The sequence below is a fragment of the Argiope bruennichi genome, chromosome 7 (assembly GCF_947563725.1).
Source record: "Argiope bruennichi chromosome 7, qqArgBrue1.1, whole genome shotgun sequence".
NCBI lineage: Eukaryota > Metazoa > Arthropoda > Arachnida > Araneae > Araneidae > Argiope > Argiope bruennichi.
The window spans coordinates 111,059,925-111,086,082 of NC_079157.1; the positions used below are offsets into that span (position 1 = coordinate 111,059,925).

General features: G+C 30.7%; 2 protein-coding genes across 2 annotated transcripts in view; one reads left to right on the forward strand and one right to left on the reverse strand.

Annotated features, from left to right (window-relative positions):
- Positions 1-1,046: 1,046 nt before the first annotated feature.
- LOC129975536 (uncharacterized) lies at positions 1,047-6,586 on the forward strand. The gene is made up of 4 exons (XM_056088596.1): positions 1,047-1,215; positions 2,750-4,378; positions 4,457-5,443; positions 6,444-6,586. The coding sequence occupies exons 1-4, from the start codon at positions 1,047-1,049 to the stop codon at positions 6,584-6,586; spliced, it is 2,928 nt and encodes a 975-aa protein (XP_055944571.1).
- Positions 6,587-18,193: 11,607 nt separating this feature from the next.
- The window catches only part of LOC129975537 (uncharacterized), a 63,304-nt gene continuing 55,339 nt past the window's right edge, over positions 18,194-26,158 (reverse strand). Inside the window, exons 2-3 of the mRNA XM_056088597.1 lie at positions 20,365-20,555; positions 18,194-18,686 (exon numbers count right to left, since the gene is read on the reverse strand). Coding sequence (XP_055944572.1) covers positions 18,235-18,686; positions 20,365-20,555 — 643 coding nt within the window. The 3' untranslated portion in view covers positions 18,194-18,234. The remainder of the gene's footprint in view (positions 18,687-20,364; positions 20,556-26,158) is intronic.

Here is a 26,158-nt window from a genome sequence, read left to right on the forward strand (position 1 = left end):
AATATAAGGCTCCAAAATTGAAAAATTTTGGAGCGTTTTCTCGCCAAATATAATAGGGACAATTTTTTATTGCAACTTTAAAAACTGTTTAACATTCCTGGAATACACCCAGGATTGCAGACTTTTAGAGAGCTTTTTAAAGATTGGAACGATTTTGATGTGCTTGGCGGAAAACCGTACATTAAGCTTAAATCTTACCACGATTGCTTATCTGGTAACAGTTAAGCCTATATTTGCGCTTCATTAAACTTTTTATTTGAAACCTGTTTTTTTTTTAAAAAAAAAAATATTTCTTTTATATCTTCTTTGCTCTGACTGAATATCCTCTTTGGTGACATGGCGAAGTATCTTCAGAACACTTTTAATAATATTTTGAAGCTCCATTAATTAGCTAAGTGAAGCGTTTGATTCAGTATAACTGTAAAAATGTTTAATGCCTGAAGCAGTCTGAAATTCGTATTTGTCTGTTCGCATTGTTCGCAGTCTGAAATATTTTGTTTAGGTTTGATTGTTGCCATTCGACAATTTGTAATAAGCTCGATTTCTGTACCACGTACGTTAGCGTTTTATATAGATAGATAGATGATTTACACTAGAATTTATTAAAAGAAGAAAATCAATAACTTCTTATAGTGTATTAAATAAGCAAAAGCGCGAGTACTTAATTATACCAGAGATGAGAGAGGTGCATAATTTTTCTTTGCCAAGGGAATCAGGAATAGGGACAGCGAGAGATTTAAAACTAATTTTGCTTCAAGGCCTCATATTTTCAAAATCCGTCACTGCTCTAAAGGTAAAAAAGAGCTCTGAAAAGCTTAAAAAATATTTTATTATTTTTAATAGAATTTTTTAAGGAGTAACTTCTACAGGAATTCTCATCCGTTCTATTGCTGGAAAGTATATTATGATATAATAAATATGATATTGATATTATGATATGATAATAAATAATAATAATAATAATAACTTTTTATTTAAAGCCTGGTTTTTTTTTTAATATTTTTTTTATATCTTCTTTGCTCTGACTGAATGTCCTCTTTGGTGATATGGCGAAGTATCTTCAAAACCCTTTCAATAATGGCGATGTATTTAGATTGCCCAATTTTGTGTACATAATTCCAGGTAATCGACAGTTGTTGAGACGAATTTTCACAAATTTTGTTTCAGAATATCTTGGTCACCTAGCTATCTTGATTTCACTTGATGTGAATCCAGGTAAGAGTTTCTTAAAAGACCACGTTTATTGATAAAAACCATGTATATATTTTTAGAATTTTTTTTTTTATGTATTACATTTTTTTTGGTATTTTTTTATTTTACAATTTTCGAGAGCATCATCTGAAATCATTTTCGTTGAATCGAACTTTGTCTCCTATTTCTTTAGTAAATAATCTTTCGTGTACTTCATTTTATTCACAGCTTTGTTTTTACCCACAACTTTCGAAATAGCAAACCGTGCACAGAATGGATATACCATGTACATGAAATGGACATTCAATCGCTATCAGCACAAGATAGTGTACGATATCTACAAGATATTTGATATTTCGAATGCCAGATAATGCCGTGAAGATATCAGAACGATATTGTTAAACATTTATACTAATAAGGATAAATGCATTGAGAGAAAAGAAGGAAAATACTGTTATTACAAAGAGGAATTTCCAAAACAAGTTGTCAGAATTTTATAAAAAAAGCAAACCTTTAGAATAAAAAAAAAAAAGAAAAGCATGTTTATCGCCATTTCACGCAGTTAAAAGATGCCGAGCAGTTTTAAATTGCCTGATATGTTCTAAAAAACATTTTCCTATAATGTGTGATGTGCTTGATTCGCAAAAGATGTCTGTAGAGGGAAAAGAAGATAAACCCGCACTAGATGTTAATATGGCTAATTTTAATAAACACAGCCCTAAGATATTTCTTCAAACTCTCAAAGCTAAAGTGGTATCGGATAATAAACAGAAAATTGTGAGGTTACTTTTTGATTCTGCATCACATAAATCTTACATTTTGAAAAGTGTAGCTGAAGAAATGAATTATACACCCGTTCGATGTGAAAAATTGGTACATTCTCTTTTTGGTGGCGTTATCACTAATGAATTTAAACATAATTGTTATAAAGTAAAATTGAGAAATTTGATTGGAAATTTCGGCTGTAATTTTGAAGTTCTGGATCAATATATCATTTGTGACAATATTAGACCGGTTTTTAAAGGTCCCTGGATAAAAGAATTAGAGGAAAATCAGATTAATCTAACTGATATTAGCGATACTTGTGAAGGCATTGATATTCTAATTGGAGCTGACGTTATGGGGAAAATGTTAACTGGCAAAAGAAAAGTCTTATCTTCAGGTCTTGTCGCTGTAGAAACTTTCTTAGGATGGACCTTAATGGGTAAGGTACCACAGGAAGAATCTTCGGAAGAAAACCTGGCTTTAACAGTGCTGTCCTTATTTGTAAATGAAGCTGAAATCACAAATTTATGGAAATTAGATTCAATCGGAATCAATGATCCTGTTGAGAAAAAATCTAAGAACGAGATTGATCTTCGGACCAAGGAGCATTTTCTAGAAACGGTAACAATTAATAAAGATGGTCGATATGAGGTTTGTTTACCATGGTCTGATGATAAGTCACCTTTGCCCGACAACTTGGATTTGGCGAGGAAAAGGCTCGACTACACTACCTCAAAACTTATAGCTATGAATATGTATGAGAAATATGAAAATATTCTTCTAAATTGGTTAGATGAAGACATAATCGAGGAAGTTCCTACCAACGAAATGAACTCTTATGGTAATTATTTACCTCACCGTGCAGTGATAAAACTAAGCAGCAGCACTACTCCAATTCGTCCGGTGTTTGACGCTTCAGCGAGATTAGCAAATTATCCATCTTTGAATCAGTGCTTGGAATGTGGTCCTAATCTCATTGAGCTTATTCCAAATATTCTTCTTCGATTCAGAGAGGGACAGCTTGGCGTTATAGCTGACATCAGGAAAGCTTTTCTGCAAATTAGTATTCGTAAAGAGGATAGAGACTTCCTTCGGTTTTTGTGGTGGGAAAATAGAGAAGAAAAGAAATTGAGAGTTTTTCGTCACACAAGAGTTGTTTTTGGGGTAAAATGTAGCCCTTTTCTTTTAGCTTCAGTAATTGAGTACCATATTCAAAAATGTGAAGGATTTGAAAAATCTTTGAAGAAAAGACTTTTGGAGAGTTTCTACATTGATAATGTCGTTACTAGTGTCGACAGTAAAGACCAATTAGATCGATTCATTGACAATTCTAAAACCTTGATGGCAAAAGGTGGTTTTGATCTTAGAGAATGGGAATGGTCTGGCGACTGTGAAACTAATTCAAAGGAAGAAACTCAGGTATTAGGTCTTATTTGGAATAAGAAATTAGACACTTTGAAAATTAACATGAAATGGCTGGATGGCATTAATGTGGAAAAAGTAACTAAAAGGAGTATGTTATCTACAGTACATAAAGTATTTGATCCTTTTGGATTCACTGCACCAGTGATGCTCTGTCCGAAAATAATGCTACAAAAGGCATGGACATTAGGTACAAGTTGGGATGAAGAAGTAACTGGTGAGCTTCGTAAAGAATTTCTACAGTGGTTTCAAGAACTTAAGCATTTGTCTGACATACAGATTCCTAGGTGTGTTCAAGCATCTTCAAAAGATATAAGCAACTGCACTATTCATACGTTTGTTGATGGAAGCAAAGATGCATATGCTGCTGTTACATTCCTTAGAATAGAAAATAATGGTCGAATCGAGCTATTTCTACTTGCAGCGAAATCTCGAGTGGCTCCTTTAAGAGGCACAACTATCCCAAGAATGGAACTTCTTGCGGCGGTGATTGGAGCGAGGCTAGCGAATTCAGTTGTTGAAGCTCTTGGTTGGAAAAATGTTACGATATATTACTGGAGTGATTCTACAACAGTGCTTGCATGGATATTACGAGAAGAAAATTGGTCTGTCTTCGTTAGGAACAGAGTCCAAGAGATAAGGAAGTTGAGTAATCCTACATCATGGAGACACATACCTGGTGATAAGAATCCGGCAGATTTACCTTCCAGGGGCTGCAAGGCAAAACATCTAGTCTCCCTAAGATGGTGGGAGGGTCCACAATGGATGAAAAATGCTTTTGAATTTCAAAACATTATGGGTTCCACCAACCATGATTGGAATGAAGAAGAGATTAGAAAGGAAAAGTCTAAGACGACTTTTATATTATCAAATAATGAAGCCCGTGGTGTTGCAAACTGGTACTACAGATATTTTTCGAACTATGATAGAATAGTTCGTCTTGTTGCATGGATCCTCCGCTTCATGAACAACTGCAAAAATATAACTGAGAAGAAGCATGGTGAATTAACCGCTACAGAATTTCAGGAAGCAGAAATGAAGGTTTTATTTATGATACAGAATGAGTCTTTTCTCCCAGAAGAAGAAAAGAGATTAAAAACCCTACAAGTATTTAAAGACGATCGTGGCATCATCCGTTTGAAAACTAAAATTATTTATCGCAAGGACAGTGAAGATTTTCTTAAACCTATTGTTCTTCCTCCGAATCATGAAGTGGTAAAGCGGTTAATCTATAATGCTCACGTTAAGAACTGTCATGCTGGAGTCCAGATACTATTGAATGCACTTAGAGAAAAGTACTGGATCCTAAATGGAAGAAAAGCGGTGAAACATGTGGTGGCCAATTGCATTACGTGTAAAAGATATAGCTCAAAGAACATAGAAGTTATAAGTCCCCCCCTTCCAGAAAATAGAGTAAAGGATGCTGCGGTGTTTCAGATAACTGGCGTTGATATGGCTGGACCTTTATTCCTTAAAGACAAGAAGAGCTGGGTTCTGATTTTTACTTGTGCAGTGTACAGAGCAGTTCATTTCGAGCTTGTTACTGCTGCATCGACTGATGTTTTTTTAATGGCCTTTAGGAGATTTGTTTCTCGCAGAGGAAGATGCACAACAATATACTGCGATAATGGCTCCAATTTTGTTGGAGCAGCCAACTATTTAAAACAACTGGATTGGAGCCGCATCCAAAAATATGGAGCAATAAACTCTATTGACTGGAAGTTTAATCCTCCAACTGCTGCCTGGTGGGGCGGATGGTGGGAGAGATTAATTAGAATTTTAAAAGATCTTTTGAAGAAAGTGTTAGGACAGGCACGTCTCAATTATGAGGAGATGATAACGGTTTTGGCAGACTGCGAGCGTGTAATCAACTCAAGACCTCTAACTTACATTTGCGAAGAGGAAGCTATAAAACCAATTTCTCCATCGATGTTCATACAAGATGTGCATGAATGCAATCTTCCTGATATAGATGCTGTAGAGCAAAATTCTGTGAGCAATAGATTCAAATACAGACAAGCAGTGCTTAAAGACTTAAGAAATCGCTTCAGATCTGAGTATTTGGGTGCTCTCATACAGCGGAGAAATAAAAAATCAAGAAAATGTACAGTTACTGTTGGTGACATTGTTATGGTGGGAGCAGATAATAAAAAGAGACTTGTCTGGCCTTTAGGTCGTATCACAGAAATCATACCAGGTAAAGATGGACATGCACGACTTGTTCGAGTGCAAACTTCACAGCAGAATTTCCTGCGACCAATTCAAAGAATATATCCATTAGAGTTAACATCCTCTGATGACTTCTCCACTTCGATGACACCAGATGATTTGAATAAGTCAAATGACATCACCAAAACTTCTGACAGTACTTCTGGCAACGAGATGAAATTTAGTAGAGCCGGAAGAAGAATTAAATTGCCAGAGAGACTGAACTTGTGATTTATTTTGTTTTTTGATTGGACATTTTCACATTAATTTTTCATTTTTATATTTAAATATTAATTGAAAATTTGTAAAACGTTGCCATTTATTGAATCTCTTAACTGTGTTTAACTAATAGTATTATATTTTGATTATTATTTATAATCAAAAGGTGGGAGGATGTTGAAAATGTATTAATATTTTATTTTATTTATTTGTTTATTTTAGAATGGCAACGTTATTTAAGAAATATTTTTTGCTGTCTCATTTTGTAGATGGCAACTTGTAGATCAATCCCAAGATGGAATAAACAAAGTTTGAATTTTTTACCGGTGGGATATCGTTTTTCTATTTTAATATAAAAAGCGAAAGAAAACGGTGTTTTTTCTTAGGCAGCTTTAACACACCTAGCTATCTTGATTTCACTTGATGTGAATCCAGGTAAGAGTTTCTTAAAAGACCACGTTTATTGATAAAAACCATGTATATATTTTTAGAATTTTTTTTTTATGTATTACATTTTTTTTGGTATTTTTTTATTTTACAATTTTCGAGAGCATCATCTGAAATCATTTTCGTTGAATCGAACTTTGTCTCCTATTTCTTTAGTAAATAATCTTTCGTGTACTTCATTTTATTCACAGCTTTGTTTTTACCCACAACTTTCGAAATAGCAAACCGTGCACAGAATGGATATACCATGTACATGAAATGGACATTCAATCGCTATCAGCACAAGATAGTGTACGATATCTACAAGATATTTGATATTTCGAATGCCAGATAATGCCGTGAAGATATCAGAACGATATTGTTAAACATTTATACTAATAAGGATAAATGCATTGAGAGAAAAGAAGGAAAATACTGTTATTACAAAGAGGAATTTCCAAAACAAGTTGTCAGAATTTTATAAAAAAAGCAAACCTTTAGAATAAAAAAATAAAAAAAAATCTTACGCTTTTTCTAAATAAATAAATGAAAAATTGAAACAGGAAATAATTTGTGCTATCATCTTAAATATCTTCAGAGTTGTTATTATTTTGTGCATTTGAAGTATTCTTGTAGGGCAGTTCAAAATAGTAAGGCTGTAGGGGAAAGGGCGTAAGAATTTAAACGTTGGGAAACATTGCAAAAGCTGTAGAGATTTATTTTACTTAATTGTGTCAGATATAGCGATAAGCAAAAAACAAAACATGAATTACTACAATGGCATTAGGACAACTATATACAATTATAAAATTTACACTGAACAGTTATTTACACTTATTTTAGTTGTTTTGGTTCTTGTTCCGAAATATTTTTTAATATTGTGTGATCATTTTCACTACTTCAGTAGTCTGTGGTTCTGTTTTTTTCCCCTTCTCCTGTTAATTTTTTTTTGTCTGAGGAATTGTGCGAAAAACACGATTATTACATTGCATTGGTTTTTATTAGTGCTTGATTTTAAATATTCATTTAAAATAATTCTTTGGGATAATTTATTCTTACATTTTGCAATTAGGAAATAGTCAACAACATTTGCTGTAAGATTGTTGTATTCTTTTATACGTAAGTTGAACTTATTTTTTTAATCAATCGAAATCAAGTGCTCAAATTCATTTACTTTAGTTACGGCTTAAAAGAAATTTTTTAAAATTAAAAACGATAGATGGCACTGCTAACACTATGATCGAAATCACAGGAAAGCAGGTGAAAGTTGCCGAGATTCACATTATCTATACTTATAATAAAGCTCAATGTGTGTGTGTGTGTGTGTGTGTGTGTGTGTTGGCGCTCTACAGGCCAGGTCATTTGACATACAGCTATCAAATTTGGTACATGTATACCTTAGAGGTCGGGAATGTGCACCTGGGGTCCCTTTTTTTGAAATTTTAATTAGAATTTTAATTATTAATTAAAAACTAACTTTCCCGCCAAAAGAATCTTCCATTTTCCCCACCGCCAACTTTTCCGCCAAAAATATCTTCCATTATCCCCAGCGCCAAACGAGAAAGGCTTCCGTTGTTTTTTTCTCCCAACAGTAATGAGGCTAGGGTTAAAATTTTTCGGCGGATTATTTCAATCGGTTCTGTTTATTTTCTTAATGTTTGATGCATTTAAAATTAAACATTGTTAATGAATCAATCTTTCAGATTCATTCTGAAGTACTTTTGAATTAAAATAAAACAGAATGAAGGAAATTAAAAATTTCTAATCCGGATAGCGTTACCCCAACTGGCGTAGAAAAAATCACGTATTTGCGTTACGTAACCGGCGAAGAAAATTCACGCATGCGCATTCTGTTCGGATTGTTGCCATGACAACATGTATATGCTTATAGTTTTAAGTACAACGTTTTTTAAGTAGTTTTTTTAAAACCTGTTTTCAACCGTTTATTTTAAACGATTCGTTTTATTTTCTTAGTGTTTGATGCATTTAAATTTAAACATTGTTAATGAATCGATCTGCTCATAATGAATCTAAGAAAATTTTGTTGACCAACTCTTGAGATATTACATAAATTTAAAAAAATATTCTTTAGTGCCCATAAAGTTTAAACGCTGAGTGACTCTATTTTCAGTAATCAGATTATAAAAAAATGCTTTGTTTCAGTAAAAAATATTATTATATTAATTGAAGATAAATTCTTTTCACTTTAATTTAAAGCATAAATTCTACGGGTGCTAACAGAAAATGAGAGAGATACATATTACGTTATGACTGAAGGCCTTTATAATATTATGAATGAATTATATGATAATCAAAATTTGAAGTTTTAAAATATTTTGATGAAGAAGCTATTAAAGTAGAAATTGCATAAAATATTTAATTATTAAAATTTTAACGAACATTAAGATTGGCGAACCGGCTGGTCGCCAAAGGCGGCTAGTAAATAATAATAACGTCTGAAACGGGGGAAAAAAATCCTGAGAAAGATGTAATATTTTTAAAAATATCTTTTGTTAATAGCAAAATTACCATCAGGAAATTGCCATCCACTTTGATGAAAATTTATATCGAAAATATTACATTTTAATCCAATTTAAATTAATTTCAATAAATATGAGAAAAAAAAAATCCACGTTCGATTTTTGCATTTATTACAAGATTATTTTTCTTACATAATTTACGAATCTGAAATATTCTTTATTTAATTGTTTGCTCCTGTGATTTTTAAGGTATATTTAAAAAAAATGAATCAAAATAAGAAAATTATTCGCAAGAACATTTCTTTTAGGTTCTTAAGAACATTAATTGTAAATAGAAAAATTGAAATTATTATCAACTACGATTACGAAGCAAATTTTATATTTTATACTGAGATATGTGCATATATATTAGGAAACTACTAGATATAGTTAGATCAATTTATGATCAAATGATATTACACATAAAAAAATCTTCTTTATTTTTATTTTGGCATCCATGATACAGAAGAAAAAGAGTCATGATGACAGAGTAAAAGAACCTGCATTTATATATGTTAGATTGAAAGACCAATTATATATTTTATATGACATTGGGCGCTAAATTCATCCATTTCATTTACCGTTTCGAATAGAAAGGATCAAAATTCGACGAAAGTTTAAAATAATATTAATAATTAAATAAATTTAATTAACATTTAATTAAAGACAATGCCTAATTTAAAGATAAATCCACTTTTTCAGAAGCAAGCAGTTGTTGCGAATTGTAATGATAAAATGATAATAGAACCATAGCAGAATCTTGCTTGAAAATTCTGTATGTGATTTCTGTTGTAAAAAAAAAGGTTTCTTAAATAGTGTAAAGTTCATAGAGATGAGTAAGGTTTCAGTGATTAGAATATTTTTAATAATCTTTTTCAATCAATAAATCTTTTAAGAATAAATTTAAAATCTTTAAGAATAAAACTTTTTTTACTGAATTCTAACAGTATATTCATTTACATTAAAGAATTCAGAAATACATTGAATATTTCGGTTTCATTCAATAACTGTAAAGATTTATCTAGAAATCGACATATACATATATAATAATTTCTGAAAAGCTGCGGATTTTTTAAAAAAGAAACACAGTTAAAAAATTAAAATAATCATTAAAAAAATGTTCATTTTGAAATCAATAAGGATTTAATGAAATTATTCAGATACTAAAATTCTCTTTTATATTTCACTAAATTTCTCTGATCCGTGTCATTTTTTAAAATTTTTGTTTTGTTTTAGCTCATCGCACGTTTCATTCACCTTTGGTTTTATAAACTAACCTTGGGAAAATCTCTTTGTTGATGAAAATATTTCTTGAAAATAATTATTTTCTTTCAAACAATGGAACTGATTACCAATATATAATAATATTTCTCAAAAAAAAAAAAAAAAAAAAGAAGGAGAAGAAAGAAGAAGAAGAAGCAGAAAAGAAGATATATAGAAAAGTTGCTACAGAATTTATTCACCTGGAAATTTTCAGGTCAATAACACAATAGTTTCAAACGGATAGAAAACTTTAAAGAAAATGTGCAGAAAAATAATTCTTGAAAATGTTCTTTTTCTATTTTTCAAAGTATACAAAGAAATACCATACTGTAATCACCAAAAAATTCGAACTTGAGATTTTGACAAATTTTTACGTTTCAGATTTTCCTGAATTAGAAAAGCACAGTTTTGCGTGTTGTCTATCTATCTGTAAACCCAATGATCCAAAAAAAGCTTTGAGCTAGATGGATGAAATCTGGCTCATACTCTTTATACTAAATGTGTATGTTTCTATAAAATTTTGAAATGTATTCAGAAGAAGTTATGAATATCCGGCTGTCTGAGTATAGCTATGATTACAAAACACAAAGAGCTAGTTAGGTAAAATTTGGTACACAAGTTTAGCATCTAAATTGCAGATGAGTATGAAATTTTGAACTAAATTTGTCAAAATGTTGTCCACTGTCAGTCTATGTATTTGCATACTCAAAAACGTAATGATTTAAATAAATGAAATATATTAATTATATTAGAAACTCTCTTCAAACTGTGTTGGACTCCGAAAATAAAAATCTGAAAACACTTGGTGTTCACGGTTCAAAGCTGGAATGTTTTTGCTGGGATGAGAGGGTAATAACGCGTTCATAAGAGAGTATGTGAGAAAATTTTCTAGAGACCCTCCCTCTGATGGTTCTTTTTCCTTTGTTATCGAAATGTAATGAACTTGATGTCTATATTAAATTTTTTATTTTTACTTGTAAATCTTTATAAAATAAAGGAACCAAACATAACAAAATTTGGAAATATTTTAATAGAAATAATCGAATTTTGACACAGAAAAAATATAAACAAGCAAATAGAAATAGAAATAAGAAACAAACAAATATTATTGGCGCTTCGTTCCGGCACCATTCCTCCCGCGAACATGATGCTGTGTACGTAATTGTCAATATCTCTTTTCTTTTCTTTTAGTTTTCTGTGTCTAATAAATGTGCTGTCTTCAAGAAGTTGTAGCCATTTAAATTCATGAATTATTATTTTTTTTTTTACTAATGAGATAAAGTTTAATTCTTTAAAGTGATGGAAGTTTACTTTAAGAATATCGAAGAGTTTTAACTAAAACCAAGCTATAAAATTGCTTTAATTTTGAGTTCAAAAAAAAAGTCACGGACACTGCGTGACTTAGGTGAGTCAAAAGTGGAAACTTGACTCACGCAAGTCACGGAGAAGAGTCAAGTGTCGAGGAAGAGCATGGGAAGTGTTCTCACAATTTTTATGCTTTCGAATCTGGAGAATCCGAAAATTTGTATTGAATCGTCAACTTTTTGGAGATCTAAGATGCTAATTTAAAGCAGAAATAAGGTTTATTTTGTAGAAGTATTAAAAATTTATCAAAAAGGTACGAATAAATTAAATTCATTAAATGAGAAATTCTATAAAGCGCAATAGCCAAAATATTGATTCTGTACATTTAATTAACTTTTTTTTTGAAATTTTATTGAAATTAAAGGGGAAAAATTGTACTGGAAGGAAAATAGTTAAAATGCACATTGTAAAAATGACATTTTTAAAATTTTAAAGGGAATAAATATGCTTTTTTTGCATTAATAGACTCCATAAATACCAAAAGAAAAGTTTGATGTTTCGATTAATATTTAATTAAAACTGAATTAAAATTAATTTTGAAATTATTTTCTTAATGAACCGAAAAGTAATTATATTTCACATTTGATAATTCTAGGTTCAGATCTAGGTCGAGTGCTTTGACTTATGATTTTCCACGTGCAAATCGCAATTTATAGATAGTATCAGTAATTTATAAATCGCATCATACTAAAAAATTAAATTTTTTTTTTTAAATCATCGTCTGAAGGAAATGACTCTGATTGTTAGTTAAAAATCAAGAGATTTTGAATAACAAAGAGTATTGTATCAGTTATCAAAAAATTCCAAATATTTTTGAATAGTTTGTAGAGTCCAAAACGAGATATGGGTTATCTTTTGGCTTGTATGGACGAATGCATTTCTTAGAGGGGGGGGGGTATGAAATGAAGGATTTATTAAGAAGAAATAATACCTACAATAAATAAAGCAATGCTGGAGATTTGTAGCTTATCAAAATTGACTAGTTTGGTATAACGTGATGCTTACTTCATAACCAGCTTGTAATGTAAACTAACTTTATCACATAAGAAAGATAAAGTTTTTCACCATTTCATATTATCCGCTATCTGATTTTTCAGAAACACACACACACACACACACACACACACACACACACACACACACACACACACACACACACACACACACACACACACACACACACACACACACACACACACACATTTATATATTAAATTTTTCATTTTTCATTTTTCTAAATGGCAAAAAAAGTTTTGGAGCTCAAAAGATTTTGGGATGAAAACTAAACATCGTTTTTCTAAAAATTAGTGATTGCGCAATACAATAGTCATGTGATCATTCCAAACCAGTTTCAATCAAATTTTCACAAAAAAAAAAAAAAAAAAAAAAAAAAAAAAGGTTTCCCCCCCCCCCCCCCCTTTTTTTTTTTTTTTTTAGTCTCGAGGAAAAAGTTTTGGAACTCGACCGATTTTGAGAGGGGGAGGGGGGAGGAAACTGTCTTTTTCTAAATATCGATGCATGCGTAATCTGATAGTCACGTGATTGTTTCAAACCGGTTTAAATTGGTAAATGACTTAAATCAATTAAGACAAACAATGACTTAAAAATAATAATGTTCTCACATGATCATTTGAAATTTGAGATAGCAAATATCAAATATATATTTTTAAAATTTCATGCTATTCAATGAGACTGAATAAAATGAATCTAATTGAAACGCTGTACTACAAATTATTGCGTGGGCAAATTATCCTACGAAATAAAATTAAAAATGAAAATATTACCTGAGTTCCTATTCAAGGAAAGTAATTTCTTTGAAATTTTAATTTTAGCATTGGCATAAGCGCACGATTGCACATTTTGATAAATAAGTGTGAATCTCATCATAAAACATTGTTGCCTCAATTAAATTTGATATTATGAAAAATTGACATGAAAAATTACGGAAATAAAATTGATATAAATAAAGATATTAATGAATATCATATCAATTAAGAAAGAATTTAAGATAATGAAAAATCCTTTTATTGAGAATATAGTTGAGTAAGGTATGAGTATCATTCTTTAAAGACAGGTCGTATTAAATGATTACCTATCTGGTGACATTTAAATTTCACTAAAGCTTTTGCTGGACACCTATTTCTATCATCTTGATACATTCTTGCATCTTCTGACTAAAGCCTTTGCTGGACACTAGATTTTGGTGATACGGTGAACCTTCCTTCTGGCATTTCTAACAATATTTTGCAATATCATCTAAGCTAAGTATTGAATTAAGTGCAGCGTAAAATCATCCAGTGAAATAGCGAGTAATATTCGTATGACAATTTGTTTCCGTCTGAGAGTTGCCATTCGACAATAAGTAATAAGAACAATTTCTCTGCCACCGTCTTATATTTGTATTGATGCAATTAGCCAATTAGTCTTGGATAGCAATATTTTCCCTGCTTATATGACTTAGTTCTGTATCAATGGGGTGACTTGCTGTAATTAAAAAGAAAGTCCTGGGTATAAAATTGTTTGTAATTCGCTATATTATCATTCGTATAAACTCAGACACGTTCAGCAAAGCAGCCAGATAATGCACGTGCCTACTCAAAAGCTCAAGAATTAAAAATTTCTTAGTATACATTCTGAACTCTTTATTAAAGAAATTTTCTAATTGTTGTGATGTCGGAGAGTATTAAGATAATAATCGTAAAAGTACTTAAAAAATTATTATTGTTTTGTTGCTTAATAGATATAAACAGACTGACATAACACCTCTTCATGTCCTCGTTCTTGTGTTTATAATCATTAATATTACTGAAAGTTGAACAAATAGACCAATAGATAAGCTAACATAATTCCAGAAATTGACTTTTCGAGCTTGAAATGAGCTAATGTATGAAGTTTCGTCCAGATATTGAAGTCAAACTTTTGACGATTACAAATTTTCTCTTTGTATATATATTAAAAATTGCACTAAAAAAAATCCTATTTGGAAATTAAGTGTATGATCAATCTGATATGGAATGTTGGGTATAAAAAACTGAAAGTGTGATAAGCGTCACTGTCGACACGTGATTCTTGTATTCCAAATGAATCATCCAAATATTTTAACATCTGAAATTACTGAAAGGATTTTTTTTTTTTTTAACTTTCTCTCATACGTAATATAGAAAAGTATAGTAATTGTCAAAAACTTCGTACTCGAGATTTTGACGAATCACTATATTTTAGAGTTTCCTGAGGTCGAAAAACACATTTTTGGAAAGCGTCCGTCTGTATGTGACAAAGATAACTCAAAACCGCATTGAGCTAGACGGTTGAAATTTGGTATGTAACCTTTACGCAAAATTTACGCAGATATATATTAAATTTTTAAAAAAATCCATTCAGAGAAAGTCCGTTTGTTCGTCTGTTTGAATATAATGTAACACGATAATTACTAAACGAAGAGAATCAGACAGATAAAATTCGATACATAGATTTGTCTATAAATGTACTGTAGATGTTAAGTCTAAATTGATGTAGATCTATAGTCTACACTGTACTTCACATGATAATTCAAAAACGCAATGACTCAAATAGTAGTTCAGATAATTGAGGTCTTTCTATAAAATAAAAAAAAGAGGAAGTCTAAGTTAATGAACAATTCTTTATACATAAATGAGAAAAAAAAATTTAACATATTCATGATGAATAATGCTTCTTCATTAAGTAAAACAACAATCCGTGTCTCACACCAAGACAACGAATGGGAGATTTAACTACTTCCGCAAAACCATTCAAGACTTACAACGAGCCAAAACGTATGCATTCTGTAAAAGTGATAAACGGCGTTAAGGACCAAGTGTTTGAGAAGAGGACAAACGAATCTGTTCAAGTTGCTAACGAGAGAAAGCAGGTCAGAAGCGGAAATTGCAGTTTTTTAGCGTCCAGGATTATATTCTCTTGACTGGTTTCCGGCAGACCCGTTTTCCTGGGTTTTTAATTACCTATTTATCACTTTCTCATGCTTTTCTTTATTTCTTTCATTCCCCCTCTCACATCCCCACCTTGTAAAGAAAAGGAGCAGGTGGTTAGAATGCTGAATTAAGTAATTGTGACGCCTGGAGCCAAAGAGTCGCGATTTTGACATTTTATGTGGTTTCTGGAATGCTGCATTGCAAGAAGAATGTTGTCACGTAGATGAGTCACGTGATAGCTGCTTTTAATTTTTAAAAGAATGGTAAATAAAATTATTTTTTCTAATCTTTTCTTATACGAAGCGTTCAAAATAGAAGTACTGCAAACGAAAATACAAAAAAATCCGAACTTGAGAGTTTAACGAATAAACCTGTCTGAGACTGAAAAACACATTTTTGAAATATGTCTTCTGTGAACACAATAACTCAAAAATGCTTTGAGCCAGACGAAATACATTTCGATAAAGTCCCCGTATGTTGGATGTTTGTTGGACTGTCCGTATATTTACAAATGAACGCGACAATTCTAAGCCACGACACACTGGACAGAAGAAATTTGGTATATTTATTTATTACTAGCATAGAATAAATAGATATGTCGAAACAAATATTATAATTGTTTGGATGGAACAAATATTATAATTGTTTGGATAGAACAAGTATTATAATTGTTTGGATGGAACAAATATTATAATTGTTTGGATGGAAAAAATATTATAATTAATTGGATGGAACAAGTATTATAATAGGAACAAGTGGATGGAACAAGTATTATAATTGTTTGGATGGAACAATTATTATAATTATTTGGATGGTACAAATATTATAATTGTTTGGATGGAACAAATATTATAATTAATTGGATGGAACAAGTATTATAATAGGAACAAGTGGATGGAACAAGTATTATAATTGTTTGGATGGAACAATTATTATAATTATTTGGATGGTACAAATATTATAATTGTTTGGATGGAACAAATATTATAATTAATTGGATGGAACAAGTATTATAATAGGAACAAGTGGATGGAACTAGGTATTATAATTGTTTGGATGAAACAAATATTATAATTTTTTGGATAGAACAAGTATTATATAGGAACAAGTGGATGGAACAATTATTATAATGGTTTGGATGGAACAATTATTATAATGGTTTGGATGGAACAATTATTATAATTATTTGGATGGAACAATTATTATAATTATTTGGATGGAACAAATATTATAATTGTTTGGATGGAACAAATATTATAATTGTTTGGATGGAACAAGTTTTATAATTGTTTGGATGGAACAAATATTATAATTGTTTGGATGGAAAAAATATTATAATTGTTTGGATGGAACAAGTATTATAGTTGGATGGAACAAGTATTATAATTGTTTGGATGGAACAAGTATTATAATTGTTTGGATGGAACAAGTATTGTAATTGTTTGGATGGAACAAGTATTATAATTGTTTGGATGGAACAAGTATTATAATTGTTTGGATGGAACAAGTATTATAATTGTTTGGATGGAACAAGTATTATAGTTGTTTGGATGGAACAAGTATTATAATTGTTTGGATGGAACAAGTATTATAATAGTTTAAACATGTTAATTAAATGTAGATCTGCCTATTTGTTGTTTCCTGAATGCGGTATCTCAAAACTGCAATACTTGAAAAGAAGATTTTATCATACTCTCTGCCTTTGACGAGCAGCTTGTTCTTCAAAATTACTGACTTTTTCTCATGTTAAAATTTTAACACGGAATCCATTTTTTAAAAACAAAATCCATTTTTTATTTCATAAGATTGAAAAACACAAATTTAATGGAATCGGTCTATTACAAATCATAACGCGTGCAAATTAAAAAGTGTATACATTACGAAATAAAAGAAATGAAAATGATTTATAACTGTGCTGTGAATATGCCATCGCTTTTCCAAATGAAGATCCCGAAGGATTTCAAAATTAAGTGGAGCCAACTCATGCTTTACAAGGTATGCTTGTATTGATCGAATTTACCTTTCTTCAATTCCATTTTCGAATCCTATGCGAATCACACAGAAGATAAAAAGATTTAAATTACAACAAATTTTATCAGCAGTGAGAAGTAACATGATAGATAGCAAGAAAAGTTTGGTTTTATTCATACATTTTAGTGACATGGGGATTTTGAAGCGCAATACTTGATTCATGAATCAACCTTTTTTATTTAAATTCCTTAATTACCGAATTACTTTGTCTACAACTTCTTATTCGTTTTTTTTACATCATTGGATAAATTCTGATGCAGATTAATCACTAGAAAAAAGAATTTTTAATTAATTAAAATAACTTAATTAACACAGTTAGTTATTAAGGATTTTTAATTTTTGTCCTTAGCTAATATCCACTGCTTGCTGTCAGGGCTGTATTTTTCGTGTACTTTTGAATACTGTCGAAAAAAAAAATAGTGCGATATCAGAATGGTTTAAATGGCATCAGAATTATTTTAATGGCAGTCCTTCCGAAATATAAAGGGTTAAAAACAGTTGATGAAAAATTTTCAGACAGATATAATAGTAGTATTAAATTTTAAAAATCCCTGTGTTCTATCTGTGAGGTGTGTGAAAGAGCCTTCCTGTAAGAAGGGGTTGTGCAAGGAAGTGTATGAGTGTCATCTTCCTATGAGCTAGAAGTCAGATTTCTGGTCTCGAGTGCTCAGGGGCCTTTACTCTTAGAAGCTACTGCACAAACTCGGCTTAAATCGCTGCTTTCGTCAGCGGGTTTATTTATGGTAAGTGCCATAATTAACAACAACAACAGTTTAAAAAATCAGATTACTCATTTTCTTATGAAATCTTTTATTTTTATGGCTATTACAAATATCTTTTAGCTTTGTTTTTATTTACTTAGAAAAACCAGGAGATCAAAACATATAATTCGGAAACAGCGCTTGTTTCAATGACAAAACTAGGACACAGGACAATAAAGACTTAAAACCGATGAGTTTAAAATCAATAATTTGATTCAGAAGAATGGCACCAATGGCAATGATGTAACCGCCAAACATTTGCAAGACCCAAGGAAAGCAGTTTCTCACCAAAACAAGAAAATCTGATGACTGCTGCAGTAACTCGGCGAAGACTCTTCTGTTAGACATGTAGTCCAGATGGAAATGGGAAGAGATGGCCATCTTCGTCAGTAGGCAAGCTGTGACTGTCGCGTTAACAACGCTGTAGCATTCCAGTATTTCATACTGACTGAAATCTGGAATTTCCACTAAATTGAGTTCTGGGTTGGTTTTGTTAAATAATTTGGTGTCCCCAGAGGTACAGAAGGTGTTCCGAAGTTCTGATAGAAAAGTTCGATTGTTCGCATCTAAAATGAAATGAAATAAATTGCAATGAAATCAATTCATATAGTTTTTTTAAAACTAATAACATTAAATAATGTTGTCAATTTTTATAAAACTTAATATGATCCTGGGACTGCCCAAAGTCGACTCAGCCTTTCATCCCTTCCGTGGGTCGATAAACTGAGTGCCAAGCATGCTTGGGAACTGAACACTGGGGGTTGCGTATTAGGCTGACCACCTAACCGGGACATATTCCTTGCACCCCAGGATCCTCTGTCAAGAAAGCAGACCTGGTCACTGTAGGCCTCGGCCCACATGGGCTGTCGTGCCACTGAGTTTAGTTTCATGTATATCTTAAAGTGATAATGTTTATATACTGGATATAAATTGCTCAGTGCTGTAATAATTTTGTATCATGTGACATACATAATGGAACATGTTTTAAAATGCTCCAAAGAACAAATCTTTGCATCTAGAACTTTAAATTTCGTATGGAAAGGTTCATTGAAAAGGTGTTTTCAAAATTTTATTAAATTATGAATTAAAAATGAATCGAAATTACACTATTTGCCCCATTTTGAAACAAATTATGACGCAGAAATTACATTTTAAAATAAAAATTGAGCTTTTCAGTAACACCCATTTTATTTCCTGTATATTTTTCTCTAACTTTAATAACTTTAAAATATGTTTTACGTATATTTGACAACAATATTTCTCATTGTTTTATTCACTGTAACTGTACTTACTCATATGTGTTGCATCATTATTGAATGCATGTTTTTTGTATGCGTATTATCATTGCCATGTATTTAAGAGAAATGAAAAAAAATATATATATAAAAACTAATAAATTTAATTCTGAGTTTTAAAAGTATCGGGTGTACTTCACTCAATAGATTATTACAAAAATTTTCCTAAAATCCGACCTTGGACTAAAAAGCGAAAAACCCAACAAGCTCATTAACAAATAAGGGCGCTTTATTTTATACAAAATCTCTTAACACAATAGAATTAGAATATTTACGAAGTCGTATAACAGTGGAATTGTATACAGTGCCATACACTATTGCATAATATCATTCAATATGTTTACCTATCTGATATATCCATAAATTGTAATAGACTTTCTTGGTAAGGATCATCAAAATATTCTCCAACCATTAGGCTTAGTCGGCTATCCTATAGAATGGAATCTTTTGATGAATGCCATAGTAATGTGTGGACAGAAATTATTGCTTCCATGTTTAAAATAATGAATAAGCTTTGTTGATTTCAGTTGTCATTTACAGAACCTAATTCATTACTGAAAAACATAATCAATGCCAACAGCACAAGGCAAACAGAAGCCTGTAATTTTTAGAAACCAATGTACAAATTCACCAATATATGCTTAAAACCGTTTCACCAATATATATTTAAAATTTTGTAAGGTAAAAACTAATTACCTAATGAGTATTAACTAATTAGGATAACATATATGCAGTTATTAAGCAAAATGAAATAGGAAGGATAATTAAACTTTTCAAAAAGATTTAATTGTGATTAATATACATCAGTATACATTTGTAAGAAAGCACTTATACATTTACTATTCCTATTTATTGCTTAGTATAAAGATAAATTATAATAAACACTTGTGCAATTACCACTCCTATTTATTGCGTAGTGTAAATGTTAAGAAAAAGCGTGTGCACTTACCATTCCTTTTTATTGCGTAGTGTAAACAATAGGAGACACATTTCTCAAGAAAAATAGCACTGATTAACAAAAGCATAACACATTTTATTTGGTTACTTCTATTTTCTGGAGGAATTTCTTTTTGTATCTTTTCATATTGGATTAACCCAAGTTGCGGGAAGCCAGGCCAGAATGGACAATCGTTACTTGCCCTGAAAGACATTGAAAGAATTCCTGATTACATTTCTTCATTTAACAAGATTATTTTATAAAACAAACAAATCAAAATCATGACCTAGTTATAATCATAACATGAGCGCAGTCTCAATACAAATAATACCTTACTTTAAAAATATAATAACATTTAACATGAAGCCGTATTCCAACGACCTGTCGCCTTACAGACAAGGCACGCTTTCCCCTTTGACCCTCTCTTGCGGTTGTCTGGGGTGCTTTGATGCCTGTCCAGTTTACTGACAAACTGGTAAAATCAAAATACCCCAGAAAACCATAAGAGAGGGAAAACAGTGAAAAGCGTGCTTCGCCTACACGCTTATCACTGGTCGTAGGATAGGTCATAGGAACGTTGCTTTAAGCCATATCATTGACTCTCCAACCCACCCGAAGGCACACGGATAATGAATACTGAATGACCAGACCGCCGCGACAGCAACACCGGCGGGAACTGTGGTTGAGTCCTAAGGGCCATCACCGGTTATGGTACACTCTTCCCTAAGGAAGTACGTCCCGTCATCGATGGGAGGAGCCAGACCCCCGCTTTTTCATGTACTGTCCAGGGTGTCGAGATCCAACTACCATGCCAGAAACATCTCATCCTCAATTCAAGGTGCTCCCGGGGGCGATAACATTTAATTATAAACCCTTTCACCTACAGGTTTCTAATTGCAGAATTTTTGGTGTTTAAATCTGTAGTTATCTGTTAAATCTATTTTATCAAAATAGTTATTTGTTTAAAAGACAAAAATAATCTGAATTTAAGAATCTCAAGTGTATTACTTATATGAATGGAAATTAAGCAAATTCTTACATATTGTATTTAACGTAGTTCAGCTTAAACGGAAATCATATTCAAACAAAATATCAAGATCATATGTGTGACTCAGATTAAAAGCAAGAGTTTTATGTTACTTTGTTTCATCTATTCTCATCAAAAAATCAATTCTGGTCGTAGAGACGATGAAATTAACCGGTTGTTCTTAATCACACAAACAGAAATCAACCAAAAATTTATAACAACAATCTCTGTAATTACCTATGCAAAATTGTAATAATTGCAGCAATAATTCGTAAAATCTGTTTATTAGAATTTTTATTTTCTAGCATACGAACCATGAAATTAAAAAAAAGTCTTCTTTTTCGTGTTCTTTCCTAAACTTTTCCGCATACTCCCTAATATACCGCATATGAGTGTAATATATATGCGGTAATATATATGAGTGTAATATAAGAATGAAACTAAGCATGCATTTTGAATGTCTTTTAGTTAACAGATTAAAACCAAAATTTAACACAGAAATACAATTTTTATACCAAGAACACTTTTAAAATTTCATTTCATTGTGTTTTTTAGTTATTGTATTTACCGGTCAACTCTATGGCGGATTCCATTCAAAATTTGATAAAGATCTATATCTTAAATTCTGAATTTGTGAACCAAATTTTATCCATCCAGCTCATTCTGTTTTGTAGTTAAAGTGTTACCCTGTGATCAAATAGTCAAACAAACTAATCTCTAAATGTATTAAATAAAAAAAATTGATAGAAATCTGTAAATTTTGTGAAAAATACATACCAAATTTCATATTTCTAGCTCTAAACATTTTCGAGTTATTATATTCGCAGGCAATAGACAGAATAAGAGACATTTTCAAAACATATATTTTTTGAACTCAAAGATGTGCGATATGTAAAGATTTGTCAAATCTCGAGTACGAGTTTTTCGATGATTACAATACTTTTTCTTGCATACGTTTCATATATCAGAAATTGAATATATATATATATATATATATATATATATATATATATATATATATATATAGTTTTCAAAAGATTCGATCCTAGAAGTTCTGATAGATCTTAACATCACGAAAAATAAATTATTGGAATTATATATGTGTTTCTGAAAGAGAACAAGCTAAGTAAATGAAGTTCACTATGTGGTGTTTAATATTATAATTGTAGATTCCTATCGTGCATAAAACCATTTCATATACGCTTTAAATAGAGGCTATGGGTAAAATCTATCAGATATATTTCAACTAAGATTTATTTAATTATATTTTTACTCTGCTTTAAAGCAATACAAGGAATATTTCGAAAGGAACCTTAAATTTTGAAACGTGGTCAGATGATGAGGATAGCATCTGAATTTGATGGAGGCGATTTTAAATTTGGATCTATATGGTTCCAAAGTTTTGTGGCTCCTATCCTTTACAGATTTTGGCGTCTGCTATTATTATGGGTAGTAATCCTTTTTCATCACCAAACACAGTAAATGATATCTAAAGTTTTCTTGAAATCAAAGTCGATCGGATTCAAAATGTATCGTTATAAAATAGTGTAAAAATGCTTCTTGTCCATATTTTGCTTCAAAATCATCGAAGAAACCTTAAAATTTAGATTAATCTGTAATTAAATTAAAATTTAATTTGTATTTAAAAAATCTCTTTTTTAAGAAGCAACAGCATATTAAATATGGTAACTGGTTTCCATTTCCAGCCATGTAGAACATTCGGAGCAATTTTTGGTTCATACAATTTACAGGTGGTATGTCAGCTTATAAACATTATTATGTTGAAATTTTCAATAAATAAATAATTAAAATAGTTACAACAATAAATGGAAACTAGTTGGTATTTACCTAGCAAGGATTATAAATGTCTATTAAATTCTGATGAATTGTGAATGGCAATGATTACATTAAAATTTTTTTACTGATATGGTTCTTTTTGCATTGTTTGATAATTTATCAAGTCTAGATTAGCTTACTTGCGACCATCCAGTTTAATTTAAAATAATTAATTAGACTGTTATAAATGTTATTATTAAAATCTGTTATAAATTGAGTAATAATTTACTATCCCAAGATACTGAACTTTTTTATGAGCCATCAATTTTGATGACGCTTTCAATTTAATTTAATTTTTCCTATTAATATCCTCATTTATCAGTGAGCAGTAACACAAATTTAAACAATTTTGGAAAGAATTAAGACTACGCATTATAATAATCTTTTATTCATGTTGAAAGTGTACGCATTCATTCTGTTTCATAATTTTAATTTTAAGTTATGTTAAAATTTATAAAATTCATCTTAAAATTCGTACACTATTTCTATTTTTTGATATTCTTTTTCTGTGATAAATTTTTAAAACGTGAAATACAATACCTGAAATATACGGTACTATGTACTAAAGAAAGAAAAATTTTACCTATACTATGTACTTAAAAAGTTAGAAAATATAAACAAAATGGTTTTCTTGAGTAAAAAGAGATACATAGAGCATTTAAGAATGATTTTCTTGCTTTTTTGCTATCTATCTAGCCTATCCTAGGCTATTTTATTAAGGTGCGTTAGCAAGAAGCCAACAATTGCGCACAATGTTTATCTCTCTGCTGTTGTTCCGCACTGTCGTAATGTGAATAGTTGAAGCAATGTTTATCTGGACAACAAAGAACAACCATTTGCCATTGTCCCATTGGGATGACGTAATGTCCCTGAATTAGGCATTGCCTTCTATAGTTGGCTTCAATAATTGGCCCTGAGTAAACGTTGCTTTAGACTGAATAGTTTAAAACTTTACTATACATTAAAAAAATCAGAGCAAATAAGATTTTAAGAAATATTTGAAACTTCTTTTCCCTCTTTTACTGTCGCACTCTATGGACAATTATGATTTAATACATTCGCTTATTTTGTAATTACTCTGAAATAGCTTTATTCCCTTATCGTTTTATATCATCCTTTATCTGATGGTTGAATTTATAGTTAATGTGGGTTGAATTTACAGTAACAGGCAAGCTCTTCGAGTGTGATCAAACGGGACAATAATCTAACATTACAACAATTTGAAAATCGAGAATAATTTTTCATCTTTCAGCTAGATTTAGGATTAAAAAAAAATTAGTTAGAGATTTTGCTGTCATGTAATATTAAAATAATATTAACCTTTTCACATTAGCACAAAAAAAGTAAAGTAGTTTAATTTTCATCTTAATATTTAATTTAAAATGATATAAGATTTATATTATTAAATCTTAAATGGATTTTAATTGAAATAAAATTCCATTGGAATTCCATAGCAACTGTCGAGCTAGGACTTACTGTGATTATTTATTTTACAGAAGCATTGAAGAGAAAAATAAAAATAAAAATAAAAATGGCAACAGTGAGAGAAAGAATAGCAAATAAAATATTATTGCAGAAATGGAAAATAAGACTTTGGAAATGTTTTTAAAACAGTGGATGCAAATTTACTTGGAAAACAAAAATTAACGTTTTTGGAATATTCTATGAATAATATCACTGTTGAATTTCACAATGCCATTCGCTTTTTCGAATATTTATTGAATAGAGCGAGAAAAACATTTTCGAAAACTCATTTGCAGACAATGTAGCATTTGAAGATTTACACGACAAAATCTGATCGCGTGTAATAAATTCGTCAATACAAAGTGTAGCTATTTGAAAGGAAATAAAAACAAAGCAACGTTAAAAGTGTTTTAATTTTGCAGCTGTCATCAAAACAATATAAAACGAATGATTAGCATACACATTGTAAGAAAAACTGTTGATGTTTTATCTCAAAAACAATCGTCTGCATCTGTCTGAACATCGAATAACGTAACAAACAATTGAATTCGCCTTTTATCATAAAAGACGACTCGCTCGGAAAGCAGCCAAGCGTTCTGTTCTACGATCTGTGAAAATTGAAAATGACTGCTCTTTTTCTGCCGAAGACAAGAACACCAATTACGTTTCCTTAATAATTCAGATCTAGGGTGCAGATATAGTGAGAGGAAGGAGGAAGAAAAATAAAATAAAATAAGACCTTTCAATTTGTTACTAGCGAATGGCAACAGGAAAAAGTTTAAAACGGTTTAATGTTCTTCCTGTTACAAAAATATGAAAATTTCTTGAATAGAGTCTTGAATGGCTGTAGGAAATAAACAAGATGACTAACAGTTGCCACGAATATGATGGAAAATTATTTTCCTTTGTATCTTAACATGCCTCGGAAATATTTTGTTTTATTTATTAAAAGAGGAACTAAATTATTATTTTAAAAATGAGTTTTTCATATTCTAAAGAATATTATTTAATAGACTGAAAAATAATTTAAACGTAATATTTGCTTTCGAGCTATCTTTATAGATGGGTTTACCCTCAGCAAGTTATAAGATTCCAGAAAATCACACATGCGCAGAAGGAAAATTGCGCATGCTCTGAGAGTGGGGACAATAGAAAGTTTTTGTCTGGTCGGAACTTTTTATTGTACAGTTTCTACGCTCTTACTGGATGGTTTATAGCTGGCTGAATGTAAACCCACTTTATAGTTAATAAACAACATTTTTTTTAAGATGAAAAGATATATTTAAGAATTTAGCAAAAATAATAGCTATTATCTTGCACATGCTTATTTTGTTGTTATTATCCAAGTTTATGTGCTGGTCACTTTAGCTATTAGTTATCACTGCTTAGTAAAAACTAATGACATTTTTTATTTTGCCTTTTTTACCTTATAAAGTCTTGTTACATTTCTAATTTATAGTTAACATTTTTTTTTAAAAA